The sequence below is a fragment of the Oreochromis aureus genome, linkage group 17 (assembly GCF_013358895.1).
Source record: "Oreochromis aureus strain Israel breed Guangdong linkage group 17, ZZ_aureus, whole genome shotgun sequence".
NCBI classification, from domain to species: domain Eukaryota; kingdom Metazoa; phylum Chordata; class Actinopteri; order Cichliformes; family Cichlidae; genus Oreochromis; species Oreochromis aureus.
In genome coordinates, this window is record NC_052958.1 from 25,785,545 (window position 1) to 25,808,739 (window position 23,195).

General features: G+C 39.1%; 1 protein-coding gene across 2 annotated transcripts in view; it reads left to right on the forward strand.

The window, feature by feature from the left end:
• The first annotated feature begins 14,182 nt into the window (after window positions 1-14,182).
• Window positions 14,183-23,195, forward strand: part of LOC116318352 (tetraspanin-1) — a 28,196-nt gene continuing 19,183 nt past the window's right edge. Inside the window, exons 1-2 of one of the 2 annotated variants that reach the window (XM_031737340.2) lie at window positions 14,183-14,270; window positions 14,427-14,489. In XM_031737340.2, coding sequence (XP_031593200.1) covers window positions 14,433-14,489 — 57 coding nt within the window. In that variant the 5' untranslated portion in view covers window positions 14,183-14,270; window positions 14,427-14,432. Of the gene's footprint in view, window positions 14,271-14,426; window positions 14,490-15,547; window positions 15,602-23,195 lie in introns of those variants that run through there. The other variant, XM_039601575.1, reaches the window with a different exon arrangement.

The following is a 23,195-nucleotide window of genomic DNA, read 5'->3' on the forward strand; positions in this document are numbered from 1 at the left end:
TCTTATACTTTTTAAAATATTACATTTTTTTTCCTTTAATTTGTCCCATTGAAATGAATGGGAAACTTCCGCAATTCTGCTAAAACTTACTCTCTTTTTGAAACTTAACTACGTTCTCATACTTTCGCCTAGAACAACCATTCAAATTTTAAAATGTTCACAAATTATTGGGCTATTCATGAATGATTCAGCTTTTTCATATCTGTTACCGTTTTCATCTTATCCTCTTTAAGTTTTGAGTTTCATCTTTGTGATTTTTCACAAAATACATGCGTTGTTATGGTTGCTATGCAGTTGGTTCTAAGTGAGCCACTGTACCTTTGGCAATTTTCTCTTCATGTCCGAACAACTTCTTGCTACTCGCTCAATTTTCACTTAACCCACACAAATTATACATCAAAACGTAGGTATTTTTGCTGGCTTTCAGAAAATGTTACTATCATGGTTGTGAGATTTATAGAATTTTGGCAAATCCTCAGACCAACACAAAGTCATAAAACTCTCCATAGAAAGTCAATGGAGAGTTTGTTCAAAATCATCGCTTGATTTCTCTAATGAGAGGCATATTCGAATCGTCATATCTCCTTAACGAAGCGAAGTTAAAACATGAGGCTTGTCCCCGTATATCTTCAGACACTCCTGACGCTCACAATTCAAGAATTTCTTTCTCACCTATTACCGTTCTGAAATGAGTTAGACTTGTTTGAGGGTAGGAAATTCGTCCTTCGCTCAGATTTCTTCAGATTTCAAACTCTGGAAATGAACCACTTTTTTTCTCTCGTCATATCTTTTAATGGATTTCCACAGAGACCTGAAAATTTCCATGATTGTTCACCAAAGCCTGCTGTCTCTTACGGTGAAAGAATGATATTGATACTCCAAATAGATTTAGAGTTAGAAAGCGTTGTTTGAGGGCAAGTCAAGGCAGTTTTGCTTTGCTCTACTCAGTTATGGTGCATTAGAAGTCAAATATCTTCAATAATTCATATTGTAATGATAAATTGTCAACACTGTAAGATTCCCCATCTCTTCTGAACAAAACGGTGTAAGAATGACTGTTCTAGCCCCTACGGTTAGGAAATTATGGCCATTTGTTTGAGAGGAATCCTCACTATGAGAAATTCACTGCAGAAATCCTGTCTCTGTGCTCTGTGTGTAAAACGGCTGCACCTGTTTTGGCGGGAAAAAGTACACAGCCTCTCTGATTGGTGGATTCAAATTTAGCAGCTCCCAGGCTGCTTGACTGACCTAGAAACTTGATTTTCTCTCCTGTGTGTGTGTGTGTGTGTGTGTGTGTGTGTGTGTGTGAGAGAGAGAGAGAGAGAGAGAGAGAGGCGAGAGAGAGTTTTTATGGGAGCATCTTATTGTATGATTTAAATTCAATATATTTAGACTGGTTGACTGAATTTGATCCTGTGTGTGTCTCTCTGTGCTTGTGGGACTTTTTGCAGCTGTCCATTTTGCTTTCCCAATTTTTCTATTTAAGTTATTACTATTGTGCTAAGTCATAGCATTTGTGCTGCTTTTCAGTATTTGTGCTAAATACAGCATTTCTGCTAAATCATACTATTTCTGCTATTTTATAAGATTTGTGCTAAATACAGCATTTCTGCTAAATCATACTATTTCTGCTATTTTATAGGATTTGTACTTAATATAATATTTCTGCTTAATTATAGTATTTCTGCCATTTTATAGTATTTGTGCTAAAACATAGTATTTCTACTAAATGCAGTATTTCTGGGTAATCATTGTATTTCTATATATTTCTGCCAGGTCCCAGGAGTCAGTCCTCTGTAAGGACTGTAATATTCAAATTGACATATCAGGACCTGGAGGGCTTCCCAGCGGGCCAATCATATGTGAGGGCTGGCACATTCAAATTTATATATTGCGGCATTCATGGCTTCCCAGCCAGCCAATCATATCTGAGTCCTGGCACATTCAAATTTGCATATTGGGACCTTCATGGCTTCCCAGCCAGCCAATCATATCTGAGTCCTGGCACATTTAAATTTGCATATTGGGACCTTCGTGGCTTCTAAGCCCACCAATCATCTATGTCATATATCTCTAATATTTCATATTTTTATTTTAAATGGTCAGCATTTCAAGATTCCCCTATGTCTTCTGAATAAAATGGTCTAAGAATGACTGTTTTAGCCCCTACAGTTAGAAATTTATGGCTGTTTGTTTGAGGGGAATACTCACTATGAGAAATAGACTGCAAAAATCCTGTCTCTCTCTGTGCTGCGTGTGTAAAAGCCTGCACTTAGTGCACCAGTTTTGGCGGGAAAAAGTACACAGCCTCTCTGATTGGTGGATTCAAATTTAGCAGCTCCCAGGCTGCTTGACTGACCTAGAAACTTGATTTTCTCTCCCTGTGTGTGTGTGTGTGTGTGTGTGTGTGTGTGTGTGTGTGTGTGAGACAGAGAGAGAGAGATAGAGAGGGCGAGAGAGAGTTTTTATGGGAGCATCTTATTGTATGATTTAAATTCAATATATTTAGACTGGTTGACTGAATTTGATCCTGTGTGTGTCTCTCTGTGCTTGTGGGACTTTTTGCAGCTGTCCATTTTGCTTTTCCAATTTTTCTATTTAAGTTATTACTATCGTGCTAAGTCATAGCATTTGTGCTGCTTTTCAGTATTTGTGCTAAATACAGCATTTCTGCTAAATCATACTATTTCTGCTATTTTATAAGATTTGTGCTAAATACAGCATTTGTGCTAAATCATCCTATTTCTGCTATTTTATAGGATTTGTACTTAATATAATATTTCTGCTTAATTATAGTATTTCTGCCATTTTATAGTATTTGTGCTAAAACATAGTATTTCTACTAAATGCAGTATTTCTGGGTAATCATTGTATTTCTATATATTTCTGCCAGGTCCCCAGGAGTCAGTCCTAATATTCAAATTTACATATCAGGACCTGGACGGCTTCCCAGCCAGCCAATCATATCTCAGTCCTGGCACATTCAAATTTGCATATTGGGACCTTCATGGCTTCTCAGCCAGCCAATCATATCTGAGTCCTGGCACATTCAAATTTGCATATTGTTGCCTTCATGGCTTCCCAGCCAGCCAATCATATCTGAGTCCTGGCACATTCAAATTTGCATATTGGGACCTTCATGGCTTCCCAGCCAGCCAATCATATCTGAGTCCTGGCACATTCAAATTTGCATATTGGGACCTTCATGGCTTCTAAGCCAACCAATTCTCTATGTCATATATCTCTAATATTTCATATTTTTATTTTCAGTGGTCAGCATTTCAAGATTCCCCTATGTCTTCTGAATAAAATGGTCTAAGAATGACTGTTTTAGCCCCTACGGTTAGAAATTCATGGCTGTTTGTTTGAGGGGAATTCTCACTATGAGAAATAGACTGCAAAAATCCTGTCTCTCTCTGTGCTGCATGTGTAAAAGCCTGCACTTGGTGCACCAGTTTTGGCGGGAAAAAGCACACAGCCTCTCTGATTGGTGGATTCAAATTTAGCAGCTCCCAGGCTTGCAAGACTGACCTAGAAACATGCTGTTAACAGCCCCTGTTTACTTTCTGCTGCTGCTGCTGTGTGTGTGTGTGTGTGTGTGTGTGTGTGTGTGTGTGTGTGACAGAGAGAGAGAAACAGACAGAGAAAGGCTTTTTATGGGATTATCTCATTGTAAGATTTAAATTCAATATATTTAGACTGGTTGACTGAATTGGATCTTGTGTGTGTGTGTGTGTGTGTGTGTGTGTGTGAGAGAGAGAGAGAGAGAGAGAGAGAGAGAGAGAGAGCCTTTTATGGGATGATCTCATTGTAAGATTCAAAATCAATATATTTAGACTGGTTGACTGAATTGGATCTTGTGTGTGTGTGTGTGTGTGTGTGTGTGAGAGAGAGAGAGAGAGAGAGAGAGAGAGAGCCTTTTATGGGATGATCTCATTGTAAGATTTAAATTCAATATATTTAGACTGGTTGACTGAATTGGATCTTGTGTGTGTGTGTGTGTGTGTGTGTGTGTGTGTGTGTGTGTGTGTGTGTGTGTGTGACAGAGAGAGAGAGAGAGAGAGAGAGAGAGAGAGAAAGCCTCTTTATGGGATGATCTCATTGTAAGATTCAAATTCAATATATTTAGACTGGATGACTGAATTGGATCTTGTGTGTGTGTGTGTGTGTGTGTGTGTGTGTGTGTGTGATTTAAATTCAATATATTTAGACTGGTTGACTGAATTTGATCCTTTGTGTGTCTGTCTGTGCATGTGTGTTAACATATGTGTACATATTTGTGGTTGTGTGACTGTTATACTTTTTTTTGATGTTTTTTTTTTTCATTTAACAATTACATTTGAGGGACCCTTAGCATGTTCAGGATTTTTCAGCTGTCCATTTTGCTTTTCCAATTTTCTATTTAGGTTATTACTATTGTGCTAAGTCATAGCATTTCTGCTGCTTTCCAGTATTTGTGCTAAATACAGCATTTCTGCTAAATCATACTATTTCTTCTATTTCATCACATTTGTGCTAAATATAGTGTTTCTGCTACAAAATAGTATTTCTGCCAAATATAGTATTTTTGATTAATTATAGTTTTTCTACCAAATCATAGTACAGTTGTACTGCTTTTTATATGGCTTCTAAGACAACCAATCATATCCAAGGGCTTGCACATTCAAATTTGCATATTGTTGCCTTCATGGCTTCTAAGACAACCAATCATCTATGTCATATATCTATGATATTTCATATTTTTATTTTAAATGGTCAACATTTCAAGATTCTCCCATGTCTTCTGAACACAACGGTCTAAGAATGACCGTTTTAGCCCCTACGGTTAGGAATTTATGGCTGTTTGTTTGAGGGGAGTCCTCACTATGAGAAATAGACTGCAAAAATCCTGTCTCTCTCTGTGCTGTAAAAGCCTGCACTTGGTGCACCAGTTTTGGCAGGAAAAAGCACACAGCCCCTCTGATTGGTGGATTCAAATTGAGAATCTCACAGCTGTTTGACTGACCTAGAAACATGCTGTTAACAGCCCCTGTTCACTTGCTGATGCTATGTGTGTGTGTGTGCGCGCGTGTGTGTGAGCCTGAGTGTGGGTGTGAGTGTTTGTGTGTGTGTGTGTGTGTGTGTGTGAGTGAGAGAGAGAGAGAAAGAGAGAAAGACACACACAAAGCCCTTTTTAGGGCAGTATCTCATTGTTGGATAAAAATATAATATATTCAGACTGGTTGACTGGCATAGACCCAGTGTGTGTGTCTCTCTTTGTACATTTGTGTATCCATATTTGATTTTGTGTGTATTTGTTGATTTGTGTATCCATAATTAATTTTGTGTGTATCTGTTGGCTGTTCTTATTTGTATTTCTAAATGTATTTTTATTTTATTTTTCACAGGTGAACAAAAATTAGTTTTGAGCAAACTTAACCATGTTCCTTTTATTCAGCTTGTCATTTTACCTTCCAATATGTTCACTTAAGTTATTACTATTCTGCTCAATCATAGTATCTGTTCTAAATCATTGTTATTGAGCTATATTGTAGGATTTCTGCTAAATCATAGTATTTCTACTATATTATATTTTTCTTTCTAAATATATCATTTCTGCTATAGAGTAGTATTTCTGTAATGTTTAAGAATGTTTGGCTAAATATATTCTTTCTGTTATCTTATACTATTTCTCCGAAATTCTTGTATTTTTGGGAAGTTATCGCGTTTCTGGTAAGTTACAATATTTCTGCTAAGTTCTGCTATGCTATTGTATTTCTGCCAAGTATTATGTTTCCTCTAAGATATTGCAGTTCTGCTAAGTTACTACATTTTAGCAACGTTCCTTTGCTTCTGCAAAGTTTTTACAATTTCTGCAACTTTTCAGCTTTTTCAGCTAGTTTCAGCTGACAGCTTCAGCGTTCCAGCATCCACACTGCATTTTCGCAGGAAATGCAAATTTTTCTAGTTCCATTAGTTACCTGAAATCAAAACTTGAAATAATTAATCTGCTAATATTTTTTAGAAAATTACCAAGATGCTTCATTTTCACTAATTAGCACATATGTTCATTCCTACAGTTTATCAGTGGAGCTTGTTCGTGTTAGCTGATAACTAAGCACTGAACCTAAAGTAACTATATTTAAATAAAAGTTACTTCTTGCTTCAAAAAACCAACATGACAGCAGTCCAACCTTCGTATACGGTCTACAGTTCTGACTAAAAGATTCAAGGCTGGATTAATTTAATATTTAGATAAAAGTGAGGAAATGTGGAAAAATGAATCTTTATATTGCTGTGCTAAGGTTTCTGTCAAGCCTAATGACAAACTTCTAGATGTCATGTGAGGGCAGCTGGATCTGAAACACTCAACTCTGCTTTTAGAAAAGAAAAATAGGGAAACGTCTGAAAAAAAGTTCTTTGCTTCTTTTTATACCGAGACAGTAAATAAAAGGGTAGAAAATGTAGCAAAGTGAATAAAAATGTAGGATGTGAAAAGTTCTGAAGATATGTTACTGTGTAACTTGATTGCAATATAGAAGTGTAGTCAATAATGCTATTGTGTACCTTGAATACATTTTATTAAAGGTACACTATAAGAGCACCAGGTCACAACCTTTTCTACAGATGCTACAGAGCATCTGGAAGTATTGAACAAAGGCTGTGAACACTTATGTACACTTAGTTTTTTATTTTTAATAAATTTACAAAAATTTTCTCCACTTTATCTTCATAGTTTATTGTGCGCAGAATTTTATGGTGAAAAATAATATTGGACATTTTTGGGAAAAGGCTGTAATATGACAAAATGTGAACTAAAGGAAGTGCTGTGAATACTTTCTGTATGCATTGTACATATTAGGCCAAATATCTGAATGTCTCTAAAACACCACCATGAATAATTTTATTAAATCCTCGCAAATCACTAACATTTCAAACTTTTAAAGAGAAATATGATCTCTGGGACAGTAGATCTCTCCAACTATAGTCAGATATACAGGGAGTGCAGAATTATTAGGCAAGTTGTATTTTTGAGGAATAATTTTATTATTGAACAACAACCATGTTCTCAATGAACCCAAAAAACTCATTAATATCAAAGCTGAATGTTTTGGAAGTAGTTTTAGTTTGTTTTAGTTTTAGCTATTTTAGGGGATATCTGTGTGTGCAGGTGACTATTACTGTGCATAATTATTAGGCAACTTAACAAAAACAAATATATACCCATTGCAATTATTTATTTTTACCAGTGAAACCAATATAACATCTCCACATTCACAAATATACATTTCTGACATTCAAAAACAAAACAAAACAAATCAGCGACCAATATAGCCACCTTTCTTTGCAAGGACACTCAAAAGTCTGCCATCCATGGATTCTGTCAGTGTTTTGATCTGTTCACCATCAACATTGCGTGCAGCAGCAACCACAGCCTCCCAGACACTGTTCAGAGAGGTGTACTGTTTTCCCTCCTTGTAAATCTCACATTTGATGATGGACCACAGGTTCTCAATGGGGTTCAGATCAGGTGAACAAGGAGGCCATGTCATTAGTTTTTCTTCTTTTATACCCTTTCTTGCCAGCCACGCTGTGGAGTACTTGGACACGTGTGATGGAGCATTGTCCTGCATGAAAAACATGTTTTTCTTGAAGGATGCAGACTTCTTCCTGTACCACTGCTTGAAGAAGGTGTCTTCCAGAAACTGGCAGTAGGACTGGGAGTTGAGCTTGACTCCATCCTCAACCCGAAAAGGCCCCACAAGCTCATCTTTGATGATACCAGCCCAAACCAGTACTCCACCTCCACCTTGCTGGCGCCTGAGTCGGACTGGAGCTCTCTGCCCTTTACCAATCCAGCCACGGGCCCATCCATCTGGCCCATCAAGACTCACTCTCATTTCATCAGTCCATAAAACCTTAGAAAAATCAGTCTTGAGATATTTCTTGGCCCAGTCTTGACGTTTCAGCTTGTGTGTCTTGTTCAGTGGTGGTCGTCTTTCAGCCTTTCTTACCTTGGCCATGTCTCTGAGTATTGCTCACCTTGTGCTTTTGGGCACTCCAGTGATGTTGCAGTTCTGAAATATGGCCAAACTGGTGGCAAGTGGCATCTTGGCAGCTGCACGCTTGACTTTTCTCAGTTCATGGGCAGTTCTTTTGCGCCTTGGTTTTTCCACACGCTTCTTGCGACCCTGTTGACTATTTTGAATGAAACGCTTGATTGTTCGATGATCACGCTTCAGAAGCTTTGCAATTTTAAGACTGCTGCATCCCTCTGCAAGATATCTCACTATTTTTGACTTTTCTGAGCCTGTCAAGTCCTTCTTTTGACCCATTTTGCCAAAGGAAAGGAAGTTGCCTAATAATTATGCACACCTGATATAGGGTGTTGATGTCATTAGACCACACCCCTTCTCATTACAGAGATGCACATCACCTAATATGCTTAATTGGTAGTAGGCTTTTGAGCCTATACAGCTTGGAGTAAGACAACATGCATGAAGAGGATGATGTGGACAAAATACTCATTTGCCTAATAATTCTGCACTCCCTGTAATTATGATCCTGCCCGGCTCAAGTCCTGGATTAATCTTCAGACCCCTGTGACCTGTAACTCACTAGGCCTTACTTGTAGAAAGAATAATGTCACTCTGGTTCCTATATTCAACAGATTAGTCTAAAGCAATGTCATCTCAGAATCAGTGAGGGGGAGAAGTTAAACTTTCTAAACTCAAAATCAAGAGCTGACAGCCAGCATGTTAGACCCAAGTCACACTAATTATTAGACCAGATACAATTACAGTGGCAATGACAAAGTGCAAGAAGGGTGTGAGGGAAATGGAGTGATAGCTGAGAGAAATATAGAGAGAGGCAGAGAGAGCATGAGAGTTGAAGATAAAGAGACAGAGAGACTGCATAAAAATGACCCCTTTTAACTAATTAGCAGTGCTGCTAAGGGCCCTCTGAGAATTGCCCTTGCTGCACCATGGCCCTATAGGTGTTGAGATCAACTCTGTGGCCACGGGGGCTCATAAGCAATGTGTGTCATTGGCGAACACCATCAGTCATAGAACAAAGGAGGCACCCAGGTCAAAGGCAGCAATACACTGCTGCATGCTGCTGCTCCACTCCTCTTCATTTCTGTTTCCCCCCCATACATTTCCTTTTCTATTAACCCTTTCCTCCTCATCCCTTCGTCCTCATCCCTTTTCCCCCCTCGTATATCTCCCTATCTAGCGATCCTGTTCCTTTGTGTGTGAGTCAATTAGCCGGCCCTTTAGTTTTGATTTATAGAGCAAGGGCCGCCTATGGCCTAATGGATGGCTGTGAATTTAATATGCAATGCTTTGTGTGTGTGTGTGTGTGTGTGTGTGTGTGTGTGTGTGTGTGTGTGTGTGTAAGACAGAGAGATAAATTAAGGACCAGGAGACACAATAGAGGTCACAGAGGTATCACTTGCTATACTGACTGTGTTTAAATTGGTGCTGGTCGGTCCCTAACTTGAAAAAAAAAATCTGCCTGTAATCCTGACATAATAGATTATGAACAATAATGGAGTGACTGGAGTGCTTGTTTAAATCAAGTCTCTCAATATCATTAGCATGTGGAAATAATTAGTTCTTTCATAATGAGTGAAACCTGCAATTGTTATTTGTGCGAACAAAGGGCATCACCGGGCTGCAGAGATGATTCATCGGCTCATATTTTCATCCTCTTTGTTGCTGAGTTCAGAGATAAGCAGCACAGCCTGCCTTGGGGGTAGCAGGAAGGAGAGGTCAGGATAGGTGCAAGTATACATCACAGTCATCAGCCTTATCATCATCATCATCATCTGATTTTTGTAATTCACACTTTATGACCGGAGGCTATTTGCTCCAATCCAAATCAAGAGGCCCTGTGTTGGTGGTTTACATCAGGGTCATGAACTCTGAAGGCCAGATTTCACACTGTCTAAAAGGGGGCCTGTTAGTCCCTTTCTGCCCACACACACTGACAGCGTATCATCACTGTCAGGTGAAAGCGTTTCATCTTCACGATGCTCGCTTTTTTGGAACAAACATTTTTCTCCTTCTAGAAAGGAGAAAAAGATCTTGGAGATTTTTCTACACAGCACAGAGACATTTGATGATTTATCACTCATTCAGTGTCAAATTCAATTCATTTAGATGTTACCTTGACATATCTTACCGAACATAACTGCAGCAGACAAGCATCCCCCCATCCCGTGGAAATAGTGCTTTCCAGCAGTAGGGGCCTTTCACAGAAGAATGGCTTGAATAACATGACAAAAAGCCCAAGGCTTTGACCCAGCCTGGGAAATTCCCCAGATCCCAATTCGATCAAGCATCTGTGGCATGTGCCTGAACAAGCCCAATCCACTGAGGCTCCACCCTAGAATTTAATGGATCTGCTGCCAATTTCTCTGTTTCAGACACCACAGGAGATGCCCTAACAGTCCTAACAGCTGTTTTGGGCGGCATAATATTAGGTGCAAGATTTTGATTCTGTGGATGGTCAGTGTGCATATCAAAACTGTACTTAAATGGTAATATAATAATGCAGTAATATAGTAACAGTCAAAAGTTGGAACACACTCATGGTAGTTCTGAAAAATAGCGTGTGCCAAGAAATGCGTAATAATAACAGGAATATGCTTTGAGAAAGGTTTAATTGTACGAGGCCAAAATTTGTAACAATATTCCATCAAAATTATTCTTTTCTTTTCTTTTGTTTTCATCTTTTAGGTGAGTCATCCATGCATCCATCTAACTCTCTTTTTTCTAGAGAAGCAGAGATGTGCAGACCCCAGTCACCTCATTCAGTGGTGTAGCAATGCATGCTCAAGGCAGCTAAGAGACAACAGCGAGCCTGCCCTGTGTCTGCGTCAGAGCCTCCTCCTGTTTGGACATGCAGGAAACACCTGATATTCTGTAGGAGGTGTTCAAGGGGTTATAGTCGTTTGCCCATATCAGCTCACGTAGCTCATTTCCATGTGAAGAAGTAAGTGCCTATACTCTCCCATATGACCAAGCCTCTCTTGAAGGGCTGAGATCAACCCCAGGGGAAGACATGCTTTCAGGCTGAGGCTGGTTTTCAAGGCACTGATACTTAATACTGTAACAATAATGGTGTGATAAACAAACAGTGCTGCTTTTTAGACTGAATGGTACACTGTCATTATTCGACTGACGTAATGTTGCGGATGCCCATGGATGTTCAATCAGGTGTGCAGTCAGTGTTTTGCATTTTAGCTTGAGAATTGTCATACTGTCTTTGCAATAGCCTTTGCTGAGCTGTTATGTATTTTTTCCCACAGTGATTATCTACTCTGCCTTCTTAATTATCCCCGTTATAATACTTGACAGATTTTTTTAATGTTATTTGGAGCCTAAATGTTATGATCATTTTTTAACACAAAGTGACTCCTGTAAAAGACACCAACCATAGATACTTCTCCCAGTATTTCCACCGTTGACATAAAAGTTATTAACTAATCTTTGTAATCAAACATGTTCTTTCGCAACATACAACGAAACCGTCAGGGCCAAAAAATACATTTCCCAAAACTTACAGGTACAGGATATTTTTATGTCTCGCCAACAAATTATAGGTACGGCTCTGCAATTTAGTGTCATAATTTATCTCTAGACTGAAACTCCATCGAGGATTCTGAGAACTTTTAATGAGCATAGGATCACGTACTGGCTGATATTACATCAATTTTAAAATCAAGGTAAAAGATGAGTCAGTGCTCACATGGGATTTACAAGGTATACATGTTATGGCAACAGCCCAGCAACAGCAGATGTATAGCTGTGGTGGCTGCCCTGGAGGGCCACTGATAATACTCAGTCTAAATGACCTCATTAAGAGACCTTTGTTTTTTACCTTTTTCATCTCACTGAGACATCTACAAAGCTGCCACTTCTTTCATCAGAGGTGATGAAAAATCACCATTTCTTTTTCCACACACAGCTTCTGCAGAGTGCGTGCGTTCTTGGACGTGAGCAGAGATTATTAACAGTTTAATGGCTAACAAAGCCTGACAGGTGCTTCACTCACTGAGATTAAGGGCCAGTAGGTTAACGACCCTGTGGGTGAGATTGTCATAACTCACAATAAGACCATTAAAGTGATATTACTGAGAAAGACTTTGGCTGATATGGACTCAACTTCCCAACAAGGTGGCACTAGATGGAGGATTCCTGTCATTTTTCTTTTTTCCCCCCTCTTCCCTGTAGCGCTGTAGAAATGTGTTTCAAATAAAGACTATCAGAAAGAAACAAAGGAAGACAAGGAAGCTTTTGTTCTTTAAACATAATAGACAATACAGGAAAACTGTCAACATACAACATTCCTAATTATATACTAGGTTTTATTTTAGAGAAGTATTATTTAGACAATTTCATTTGATTGGCTGCTAAAGGTACACACAACTAGTCAAAATGAAGAACAAAGACAAAGGGAGGCACATTCTTGCACTCAAAGAAAGACCAATTTGCCAGTAAAAGTTGCAGGACAATAGAGACAAAAGCTCTGACAGGTACCTCTGCAGTTCACTGCTCCCCTCTGGTGGTCAGGATGGGATGCTGCAGTGCTTAGTAAGAAACAGAACAAAGAAAGCAGAGATGAACAATAGAGTTGACAGCAGGCAGCAGTAACAGAGATCAGATACTGCTGATCTCTGGCTCTGATAGTAACCATTAAACAGCAAAGACAAGGAGAGTGCCAACAAGTGTGGGCAACGTTTTAATGTGGTGACGGTAATTGAACATATGCAGGGTGTGGTTCATCATATAAAATAAGTATACTTTGTGAAGTCCTGTAATAATATTTCCAAAAGATGCGAGAGAGCGGCTGTGTACAATGTAATGCCGAACAGAGCAGTTTGCAAATCAATTTGTAAATAATGCAAATCTACGAATGTTGAAAACATCAACAACAGAAGCAATAAAATAATGGAACAATTGTATAGTTTATTTGTTCATTTATTAGGATTTACTGATTTCTTAAGACTCTGACCTATTTAGCTGCACAGCCTTCCAAAGTAAAATTGCAAAGAATTTGTGGCTTTCGTCATAAACAGTCAACAGTCTTGGTCATTAAAAGGGTCGCATAATCTGGAGAAAGAGAGAAGACTGAAAATCAATGCTGAATTTCAAAAAGTTTAAATTGATGATTATATTGTATAAATTGTAAGAATAACTTGCACATCTGTGAAGACACCATTAATGTAGAATGACATATGCAACATATGTTGAGGTTGAGATAACTTCTTCTACAGGGCAGGTCTTGCTTATACAGATGGACTCAAAAATGATGGATGTGGCTGAGGAGATGGAGCAAGTCATCTTGAAGGATCCTGGGGCAAGACAGTGAACCCTAAGCTGGCCTGATGCATCTGTGTGTGTGTCAGCAGATTCACCTTGCTTATTATGCTCTGATTTCAAACACCAAGATGGGAACGGTAAAAATGTTCAGCTCAAGAGTACAAATGGGACCTCAGAGTTGGATGGTAAAGCATATGAACAGCTCAAACATCAACAAGTTTCACACAGCGTGACACAGCTGCAAGTTTTGACGAGCTAGAATTGAAAGGTTCTGACTTCCAAAGTCGAATACTGCGCTACCTACATCACCTTTCAGTCTTCACAATAATCTGTTGTCTTAAGATTTGTGGATTGTTTTGATCTTTTCACAGGTCTAAAAGGTCTATTGCAAATTCATTTTTCAATGCTGTGAAAAAACACAAACACATACGTCAAGCCACAATCTAAAAAAAACCTCAATAACAAATGAGTAAACAAGTTAATGACCTCTATCAGTCAGGAAAGGGTTGCAAAACACATTTCTAAGGAGTTGGGACTCTAGCAAACCACATGGACAGCCATTATCCACAAATGAAGGAGATGTAAATGATATATGCAAGTGTGACGAATATGTAAAAAACGGAAAAAAGGAAAAAAAAAGGAAATCCTCTGCTTTGAATGTGTCCCTGCCCCTGCAGGGTTCACAGCTGCTACCTAAGCAGCACCACACCTTCACCTGCTGTCACCTGTATCCTCCAAGACACACCCAGCACTCCTCTCACTCCACCAAGAGGAAACAAATTTCAGATCTGTGATCTCAGACACGCACTTTTTACCTCCATCTCTGGATGTTCCTGGAAAGAGATAAACTAAAGAGACAGATGATCATTTGTATTTAAGTTTCTGCTGCATTTTTAGTCACTATTTAATTCAGAAACCCAACTAGTTTAATTTTTCTCTACTTTGGTTTTACAGAAAGAGGTAAGATCGCTGCCACTTTTGAACACTATCTTTTCTCTGATTTTCCTTTTCTGTTTTCCATAACCTTCCAGTAACATTTGCGTGTGTGAGTGTGTTAGATACGAGTCCTCAATAATGTAAGTACAAAACCCTAAAATTAATTTCCTCCTTTTGCAGATTAAAATGTGCTCCTTCATGTTTCTCAAATTCATGATGGTGTTATTCAACCTCTTTATCTTTGTAAGTATGTTTCCACTCTGATTACACATACAGCATGACTAGGAAGAAGATGTTGTGGCGTGATTGTGAGACACTGATTTACTGAGTGACATTCGTACACAAAAAGTAAAAAACAAACAACCTGGAAAATAATTTCCCCTTCCCATTCAATGCAAACAGAGATGTTACATAATCATCTCTGACCACTCTGAAGGCCTAAATAATATTCTTTCTATACCAAAGATTTTGCCTGGTTGTTGCAATTTTTATCTCATTAACTTTAAAGGCTGTACATTAATTATGCCACGTACATCTTCACCTCAGTCTTACCAATGTTAAGATAAGTTTGCTTGGGGTCTGGGCTCACTTGGGTTCTTGCTGTTAAAGGTGAGCTATAGATGAGATATAGCATGAGCCATTTTACTCAAAATGGATATCTTCGGTTGAGTGCTCCTTGATAAATTTGGTGCGGCAGCTCTCAAGGTGCTGCGATTGTGATGTCCCTCTGAAATCTAAGACAGCACAGGAGAATGATGTAACAGTTATTTACAGGTCATAAAGATCTTGCTTTAATGTGAACGCTCAAACATATTTTTGCAACTGCAGCTCCCTTCAAAACATATCTAAAGCAGACACTTTTTCAAGAACTAAGCCCTGTTGTTTATAGTGGAAGGAGAAAACTGTAAATAAGTGAACACGTATAGGAACATTAAAGGATAGCAACTCAGACTGTGTTTCCTTATCTTCAGTGATAACTAAATAGTGTGCATGAAAATGCATAAGCAGTGATGGGAATAACGGCGTTACAAGTAACGGCGTTACTAACGGCGTTACTTTTTTCAGTAACGAGTAATCTAACTAATTACTATTCCTATCGTTACAACGGCGTTACAGTTACTAACAAGGAAACGCGGTCCGTTACTATTTTTCAACAAACAGACGGTTGAAGCTGTGTTCAGCTTACCGCATCTTATATCAGCTGCACGGAAGTATCTGGACGCTACAGCTTTAAGCAGCTGCGCGCTCCCGCGGACGGCAATCACGATCACTGTCTAGCACAACACCTGGAGCTCAGGGGGCAAAACAATCACATGAGTGCTGCTGTTTGACTGAGGAAGAATAAAGTAGTCGTGGTAAGTCAATCACGTGACCACTTAAAGACAAAGCAACAAGGTGCCAGTTTTTAAATTGTGTCGATAGGCCACGTAAAACCAGAGTCATGATAAACAATATATACGCGGCGTTTTTTCCTCAATAGTTTCGCCACGTTAGCGCTAGCAAGCACTCTCTGCTTATGAGCAAAAAACAAAACAAAAAAAAGTTTTAGGAGTGACGGCGAGAGAAAGAGAGAGGGAGAGAGAAAGAGAGAGAGAGCAGGAAAAGAGAGAGAGCGAGTTTTGAGATGTGAGATTTGTGACGTTTAGCGCGTTTGGAGTGTGTAGTTAATGTGCTGTCTTGTGTAGTTAGTGTGTAGTGTTGTGGATAGTTTTGTGTTGTGTGTCAGAACAATGAGGCGACTGCTGTCTCCAGGTAGAAACAGGAGTGATACACCTGCTGCTGTCAGACCTGCAGGTATCAGGCTGTGATGTTCTCCTTTATAGTGGACGGAAATTATTTTTTTGGAGTGGCACAAATAATTTGTGTGGCATCTTATTGAAGAACAGCTGATTGTTCTGTAAATAGTTTGAAATGGTTATTTTTTTAAAAAAGGGTAAAAGGTAAATGGATGCAAATAACTTTGTTTGCAAAACTTGTGCATAGGATTTTAAAATTGACAATTAATATTTGCATTTGAAGTTATGAAATATGATTCATTAAACATGTTTATGGTTGTTACAGTAAAAATATAACCTTTTCTACTGTGATTTTATGTTTTTTGTCTGATTTTGGATCAATTCTGGTTATACAGTATGACAAAATGAGAACATAACTGTAAATTCAGGCACGTGAGGTTGCGCTAAAAAGAATGATACCAAACAAGGCAAAGTATATAGTTTTTAAAGGTAAAATGTGGAGAGAAAATCAAGAGTAGTAAAAAAATGGCCAATTATACCCTGGACGCCAGAGGGTTAAATGTTCTTTGTTTTTTTTAAGTAACATAATAGTTACTTTTCCAAGTAATTAATTACTTTTAGAATATTGTAACTCAGTTACTAACTCAGTTACTTTTTTGAAGAAGTAACTAGTAACTATAATTGAATTACTATTTCAAAGTAACTTGCCCAACACTGTGCATAAGTAATAAATGTAGTAAAAGCAAGAGCTATGAGCACACAAGCCCCACCCTGCTGTTTAGGTGCATGCAAGGTCCAGGTAATCAAATGCTAGTTAAAGAGAGATAAATCTCATAGGGAACAGGAAAGCAGCTAAAATATTACTTCGGACAGAGAAGTGAACTGAGGGGCAGCTCAAAAGCCCAGTTATTTCAAAATACTAATCATGCAAAAACTACAATAGTAGAGTCCAAAAAAAATATGAATCGCACACTTAATAATCAAAGTGTTTAACTGCTCAAGATTATCTTAACATATGATTTCTACTTCTCCACTGAATCTTCTAATCTGTGAATGTGTTGCTCATGATCAAAACACTAGTTAGTGGTGGAGTTTCTTTCTTTGAGTTCATTCACTCTTTTTCCACTCAATTCAGATAAATTCATGTTGCAGAACGTCGTATATAGACTAAGTAATGTGTTAGGAATTAAAATGTGCCACATTGTTTGGTGGAAATCAAAATTATGAACTAACAGAGCACTGAATTCAAAGACACCCCTAAAATGAAACTGAAAAAAGTAGTAGTTTGTATGGCCCCCATATGCTTGTATGGATAGCTGACAATGTTGATCCATGCTCCTAATGAGACAACAAATGGTCTCCTCGGCGTCCTCCTACTACAGCTCAACCAGATCATCACAGAGCTCCTGGATACTGGACTGAATGGATCAATTCTTATATAGCGCTTTTCTGCAGCAGCACTCATCCTGTTCTTCCTTGCGCAGAAGAGCAGATGCCTATCCTGCCGATGGGTTTAGGACCCTCTACAGCCCTGACTAACTCCTTGATTAACTGCATTTCTCACTGAATCTCCTCCATGCTCTTGAGAGTGTGCTAGGAGAAACAGCAAGCCTCCAGGATGGCACATCAATATGTTGCATTGTCAGGAGTTGGACTACCTGTCCAATGTCTGTAGAGTCCACGTAACACCTCATGCTATCAGTAGTTACACCGGCCCTAAATGGAAAACTGGTGAACTAGTGGGGTTATCTCATTGTCCCCCCTCTAGTGAACCCGTTGTTAATTTTATAAACACCAAAGAAGCTGAAATGTGTTAACAACCCTTTCTGCTACCAAAATGACCACATCAGTACTGACTGATGGTATACTCTGAATAATAATTGAGATATTGCACACATGCAAGAATGCAGTCCTACACAATTGTTTAATGTTCGCATTGAAGGAGATATCCTGGTTAAAAATGACTCCAAGATTTCTCACAGTGTTACTGGAAGCCCAGGTAATGCCATCCACCATGTGTACACCAGGTTTTTATACACCAATACTTTTAGGGAAGAGTAGAATACTCATGGTTTTATCTGAATTTTGAAACAGGAAATTAGAGCATCTAGGTAGGAATGTCTTAAAGACATAACTTTAAGACTTTCCTTTAGTTTAAGTATTTGATGTGCTTCATTGATAGATAAAGCTATTCATCATCTGTATAGCAATGAAAATGTATGCTACATCTTCTAATGATACGGCCTAAGGGTCTTAGCACAGATACCTGTTAACCTCAGTGTGTGAAGAAAACTCCCCATTTACATGAAAAAACTGGAGTCTATAGATGGATATGATTCAAAACACTGCAGTGCAGCAACTTTATTACCTATGACATGTTCTAATTTCTGTAATAAAATATTATGGTCAACAGTGATGAAAGCTGCACTGACCTCTAGCAGGACAAACATAGAGATGAGTCCACTGTCAGAAGCCATAAGCAGATAATTTTTCATCTTCACTATTGGATTTTCTGTATGTGATGAGTTTGATCAAATCAGTTAGCTGTTTTACAAGTACTCTATAATTTACCTTATAATTAGGCCAATATCCAAAATTATAACTCCCGGGTCAAGTGATGGCTTTTTAATGCTGCCACCTTAAAGGCTTGTGGTGCACAGCCCATTAATAAAGATACATCTATCGGTCTATCCTACTATCACTTTCCAAGCTTTTCAAAGTGAACTAATTCCCCTGAGGTTGTTCTTTTTCACTCCCACTGTAGCTTTCTCTCACTTCACTCTCCCCTTATTGGTGCCTTTATTTCTCATTCGGCAGCCTATTATTCAGTCACAGTCCACTAACTGTAAGACTCTTTCTATCTCTATGACAAAGACATTGTTTCTCCACCACTACCACCAATTCTCAGTCTCATAAAACCTAGTTTACTCCCAATCCCTTTGCAATGTAGCTCCTGAAAAAGACATCCAAATGCATATAGCACACCGTCAAAGGTCTCAAAAAGGTGAAAACTGTGCCAGCTATGATACGTGTATTTATAGATGGCACACTTTTCACCTTTTTGTAGATGGGGCATGCTTCTTGCATCACATTTAGTTGACAATGCTATGATGTACTGAACAGGTTGAAGAGACACCCCAGAGTAAGAGGTGGAGAGTGAAAACAAGAATAAATGAGAGAGTCAAAAACAAAGAGAATGTGCAGGAAAGACAAAGACAGGAAACAGGAGATTTTTCCCATAAGGGACATGTCAGTGTCTGACAGATGTGGAGTGCTGGTTCCTGATGTGGAGCAGAAGGGGGTCCCATGACTGAAACCAGTCTGATAGAGCCTGACTGCTCATATGAGGCTTCAAAGTAGGGTGAGTGGAGGGTGAAATACACAGAGGGGATGGAGAAGGTTAAAAGGGTATAAAAGAAAGTGAAGAGAAAGTCAAAGATGGAGAGATGAAGGAGGAGCCAGAGAGATCATGGCAATGACATTTTATTTATAGAGCACATTTCATCATACATACGTATAGTTAGAGTTCTGCAACGATAGCATTACAGTAGTCTGTTAGCAAATGCAGATAGAAACAAAGTACAACAGCTATCTGGTGAACAGAAATTCACCAGAAAGTATCACACAGCAGTGAAATCAGCAGTTGAATAGACTACTGACTTATGACAGCAAGACTGTAATATGAAATGTGATCCAATTCTACATTTGCCATGACTCTTTGTCATGTCAATGAAAGTGTATTATATATTTTTTTTCATCATTAATACAGCAGCAGAACAACATCACATTTAGCCCTTATCATATTGACCTTTTTTTCACTTGTTATCCATATTTACCTATCTCACTCACCCAGACCTAGAGACTAATAGTCACTGGGCTTCCCTTTGATGTTGTGTTGTAAAGCACCTGGAGATAACAGTTTCTGTGAAGTAGCGCTGTTAACTACTAAGCTATTCGGTGAATGCCCATAGGGATACTGGACACATACGTAGTGTCCAGTTTTTGTAAAGCTGAAGATGGAAGAATTACACTGCAGTCCATAAAATTAATGGAGGATGGTAACATTCTCTCTTTGTTACTGGCAAAGCCGTAATCCTGGAGCCCTCCTCCAGAAACCTGAAGGCTGGCTTTCTCAAACAGCATTAGATGGTTATTGAATCGGTTCCTGTTCAATGAGCCTGTGCGAAATAAAGGTAGTGACATAAAGATGCTGTCATTTTGTTCACACAGTTTTAAAAAAGGTGAGGTTTTGACTTGACCCAAGTCCATAATAGGAAGCTCTGGCAGCAGCAAAGTTAACAACAACAACAACAACAACAAAAAATAAAAAACAGCAAACGCAGATGCCTTCACGCAGGTCAGAGAAACCCAGAGGGAAACTGAGTTGTCAGAGCAACAAATATACAACAAATATCAAGCACTCATATAAAATGAGTGTAGAAACAGAGATATTGATAGAATAAATATTAAGAATTTTTAAGAATATTAATTGTTAAGATAAATAGATAAATAGAGATAGGTATAAATATAAAAATACATAAAAATAAGAGCAGCGGGAAGGAACGACCAACTGTAACGTTCCCTCAGACAGCGAGGTTGAAGGAACCTGTTCCTGAAACTGCTCTTCAGATTGTCCAGTGTGTTATGGAGGGGAGTCATTGTCCATCATTGCCTGCAGTCTTGCCAGCATTCTGTCACTGATCACCTCCTCCAGGGTGGCGAGCTTCATGCCAACTCTGCCTTCTTGATGAGTTTGTTCAGTCTGTTTGCGTCCTTTGCTTTGATGCCTGCATCCCAGCACGCTACAGCAAAGAAGATGGTGCTTGCAACAACAGACTGATAAAACATATAGAGCAGCCTGCTGCATACATTGAAGGATCTGAGCCTTCGTAGAAAGGACCCTTTTGTAGGCAGTGTCCTTGTTGGCAGACCACTCCAGCTTGTGATCCACTTGAACTCCCAGATACAGTGGCTTGCAAAAGTATTCGGCCCCCTTGAACTTTTCCACATTTTGTCGCATTACAGCCACAAACATGATTCAATTTTATTGGAATTCCACGTGAAAGACCAATACAAAGTGGTGTACACATGAGAAGTGGAACATTTTTTTACAAATAAATAACTGCAGAGTGGGGTGTGCGTAATTATTCAGCCCCCTGAGTCAATACTTTGTAGAACCACCTTTTGCTGCAATTCCAGCTGCCAGTCTTTTAGGGTATGTCTCTACCAGCTTTGCACATCTACAGACTGAAATTCTTGCCCATTCTTCTTTGCAAAACAGCTCCAGCTCAGTCAGATTAGATGGACAGCGTTTGTGAACAGCAGTTTTCAGATCTTGCCACAGATTCTCGATTGGATTTAGATCTGGACTTTGACTGGGCCATTCTAACACATGGATATGTTTTGTTTTAAACCATTCCATTGTTGCCCTGGCTTTATGTTTAGGGTCGTTGTCCTGCTGGAAGGTGAACCTCTGCCCCAGTCTCAAGTCTTTTGCAGACTCCAAGAGGTTTTCTTCCAAGATTGCTCTGTATTTGGCTCCATCCATCTTCCCATCAACTCTGACCAGCTTCCTGTCCCTGCTGAAGAGAAGCACCCCAGAGCATGATGCTGCCACCACCATATTTGACAGTGGGGATGGTGTGTTCAGAGTGATGTGCAGTGTTAGTTTTCCGCCACACATAGCGTTTTGCATTTTGGCCAAAAGTTCCATTTTGGTCTCATCTGACCAGAGCACCTTCTTCCACATGTTTGCTGTGTCCCCACATGGCTTGTGGCAAACTGCAAACGGACTTCTTATGGTTTTCTGTTAACAATGGCTTTCTTCTTGCCACTCTTCCATAAAGGCCAACTTTGTGCAGTGCACGACTAATAGTTGTCCTATAGACAGATTCCCCCACCTGAGCTGTAAATCTCTGCAGCTCGTCCAGGGTCACCATGGGCCTCTTGGCTGCATTTCTGATCAGCGCTCTCCTTGTTCGGCCTGTGAGTTTAGGTGGACGGCCTTGTCTTGGTAGGTTTACAGTTGTGCCATATTCCTTCCATTTCTGAATGATTGCTTGAACAGCGCTCCGTGGGATGTTCAAGGCTTGGGAAATCTTTTTGTAGCCTAAGCCTGCTTTAATTTTCTCAATAACTTTATCCCTGACCTGTCTGGTGTGTTCTTTGGACTTCATGGTGTTGTTGCTGCCAATATTCTCTTAGACAACCTCTGAGGCCGTCACAGAGCAGCTGTATTTGTACTGACATTAGATTACACACAGGTGCACTCTATTTAGTCATTAGCACTCATCAGGCAATGTCTATGGGCAACTGACTGCACTCAGACCAAAGGGGCTGAATAATTACGCACACCCACTTTGCAGTTATTTATTTGTAAAAAATGTTTGGAATCATGTATGATTTTTGTTCCACTTCTCACGTGTACACCACTTTGTATTGGTCTTTCACGTGGAATTCCAATAAAATTGATTCATGTTTGTGGCTGTAATGTGACAAAATGTGGAAAAGTTCAAGGGGGCCGAATACTTTTGCAAGCCACTGTACTAAGGCCGGCTCCATGGTACAGTTAATTGGGATTTATATAAGATGGAAAGAGGAAAAGAACTTTTATTTTTACCCTTAGGGGCTGCTGGCATGAAATCTACACACAAAGACTACTAGACTGTCTAGTGACATCTCTATTTGGATTTATAAGACATCATTAAATAGTCAAAAATTGTGGTTGAAAGAATGCATCTGTTGTCTGTAATGCTCATGCATCAATCTAATTGGTGCAGCATGTAATGTGATGTAATGTGGTCTTTCAAGTAACAGCAATGGCTATATCCATAGGGAGGCTTACTTGATTGAGACACTACAGGTTGAAATCTTAAAATCTTCATGAATCAAGCAGGGTTTTTTCATATTTTAAGCTGGTTTCCTTCTATTAGGCTGCATAGCCATTTTTCCCATTAGCGCAAAGAAATATCCAAGATACACATTTGGGTACTTATTTGACTTCACTCTGTGTATTGGAAATATATGCAAATTAGTGCATAATAATGATGATGGCCTTATTTGCCTTTTCAAACACAAAAAATGCAGGAAACATAAGGAATGGTACAGGTAAGTTTCATCGTAGTAGTTATTTCATAATTTCTTTTTACCTGTAAATACTACTATACAGTAAACATTACAATGCATAGCTTAAGCTACAGTCACCCTGGGGAAA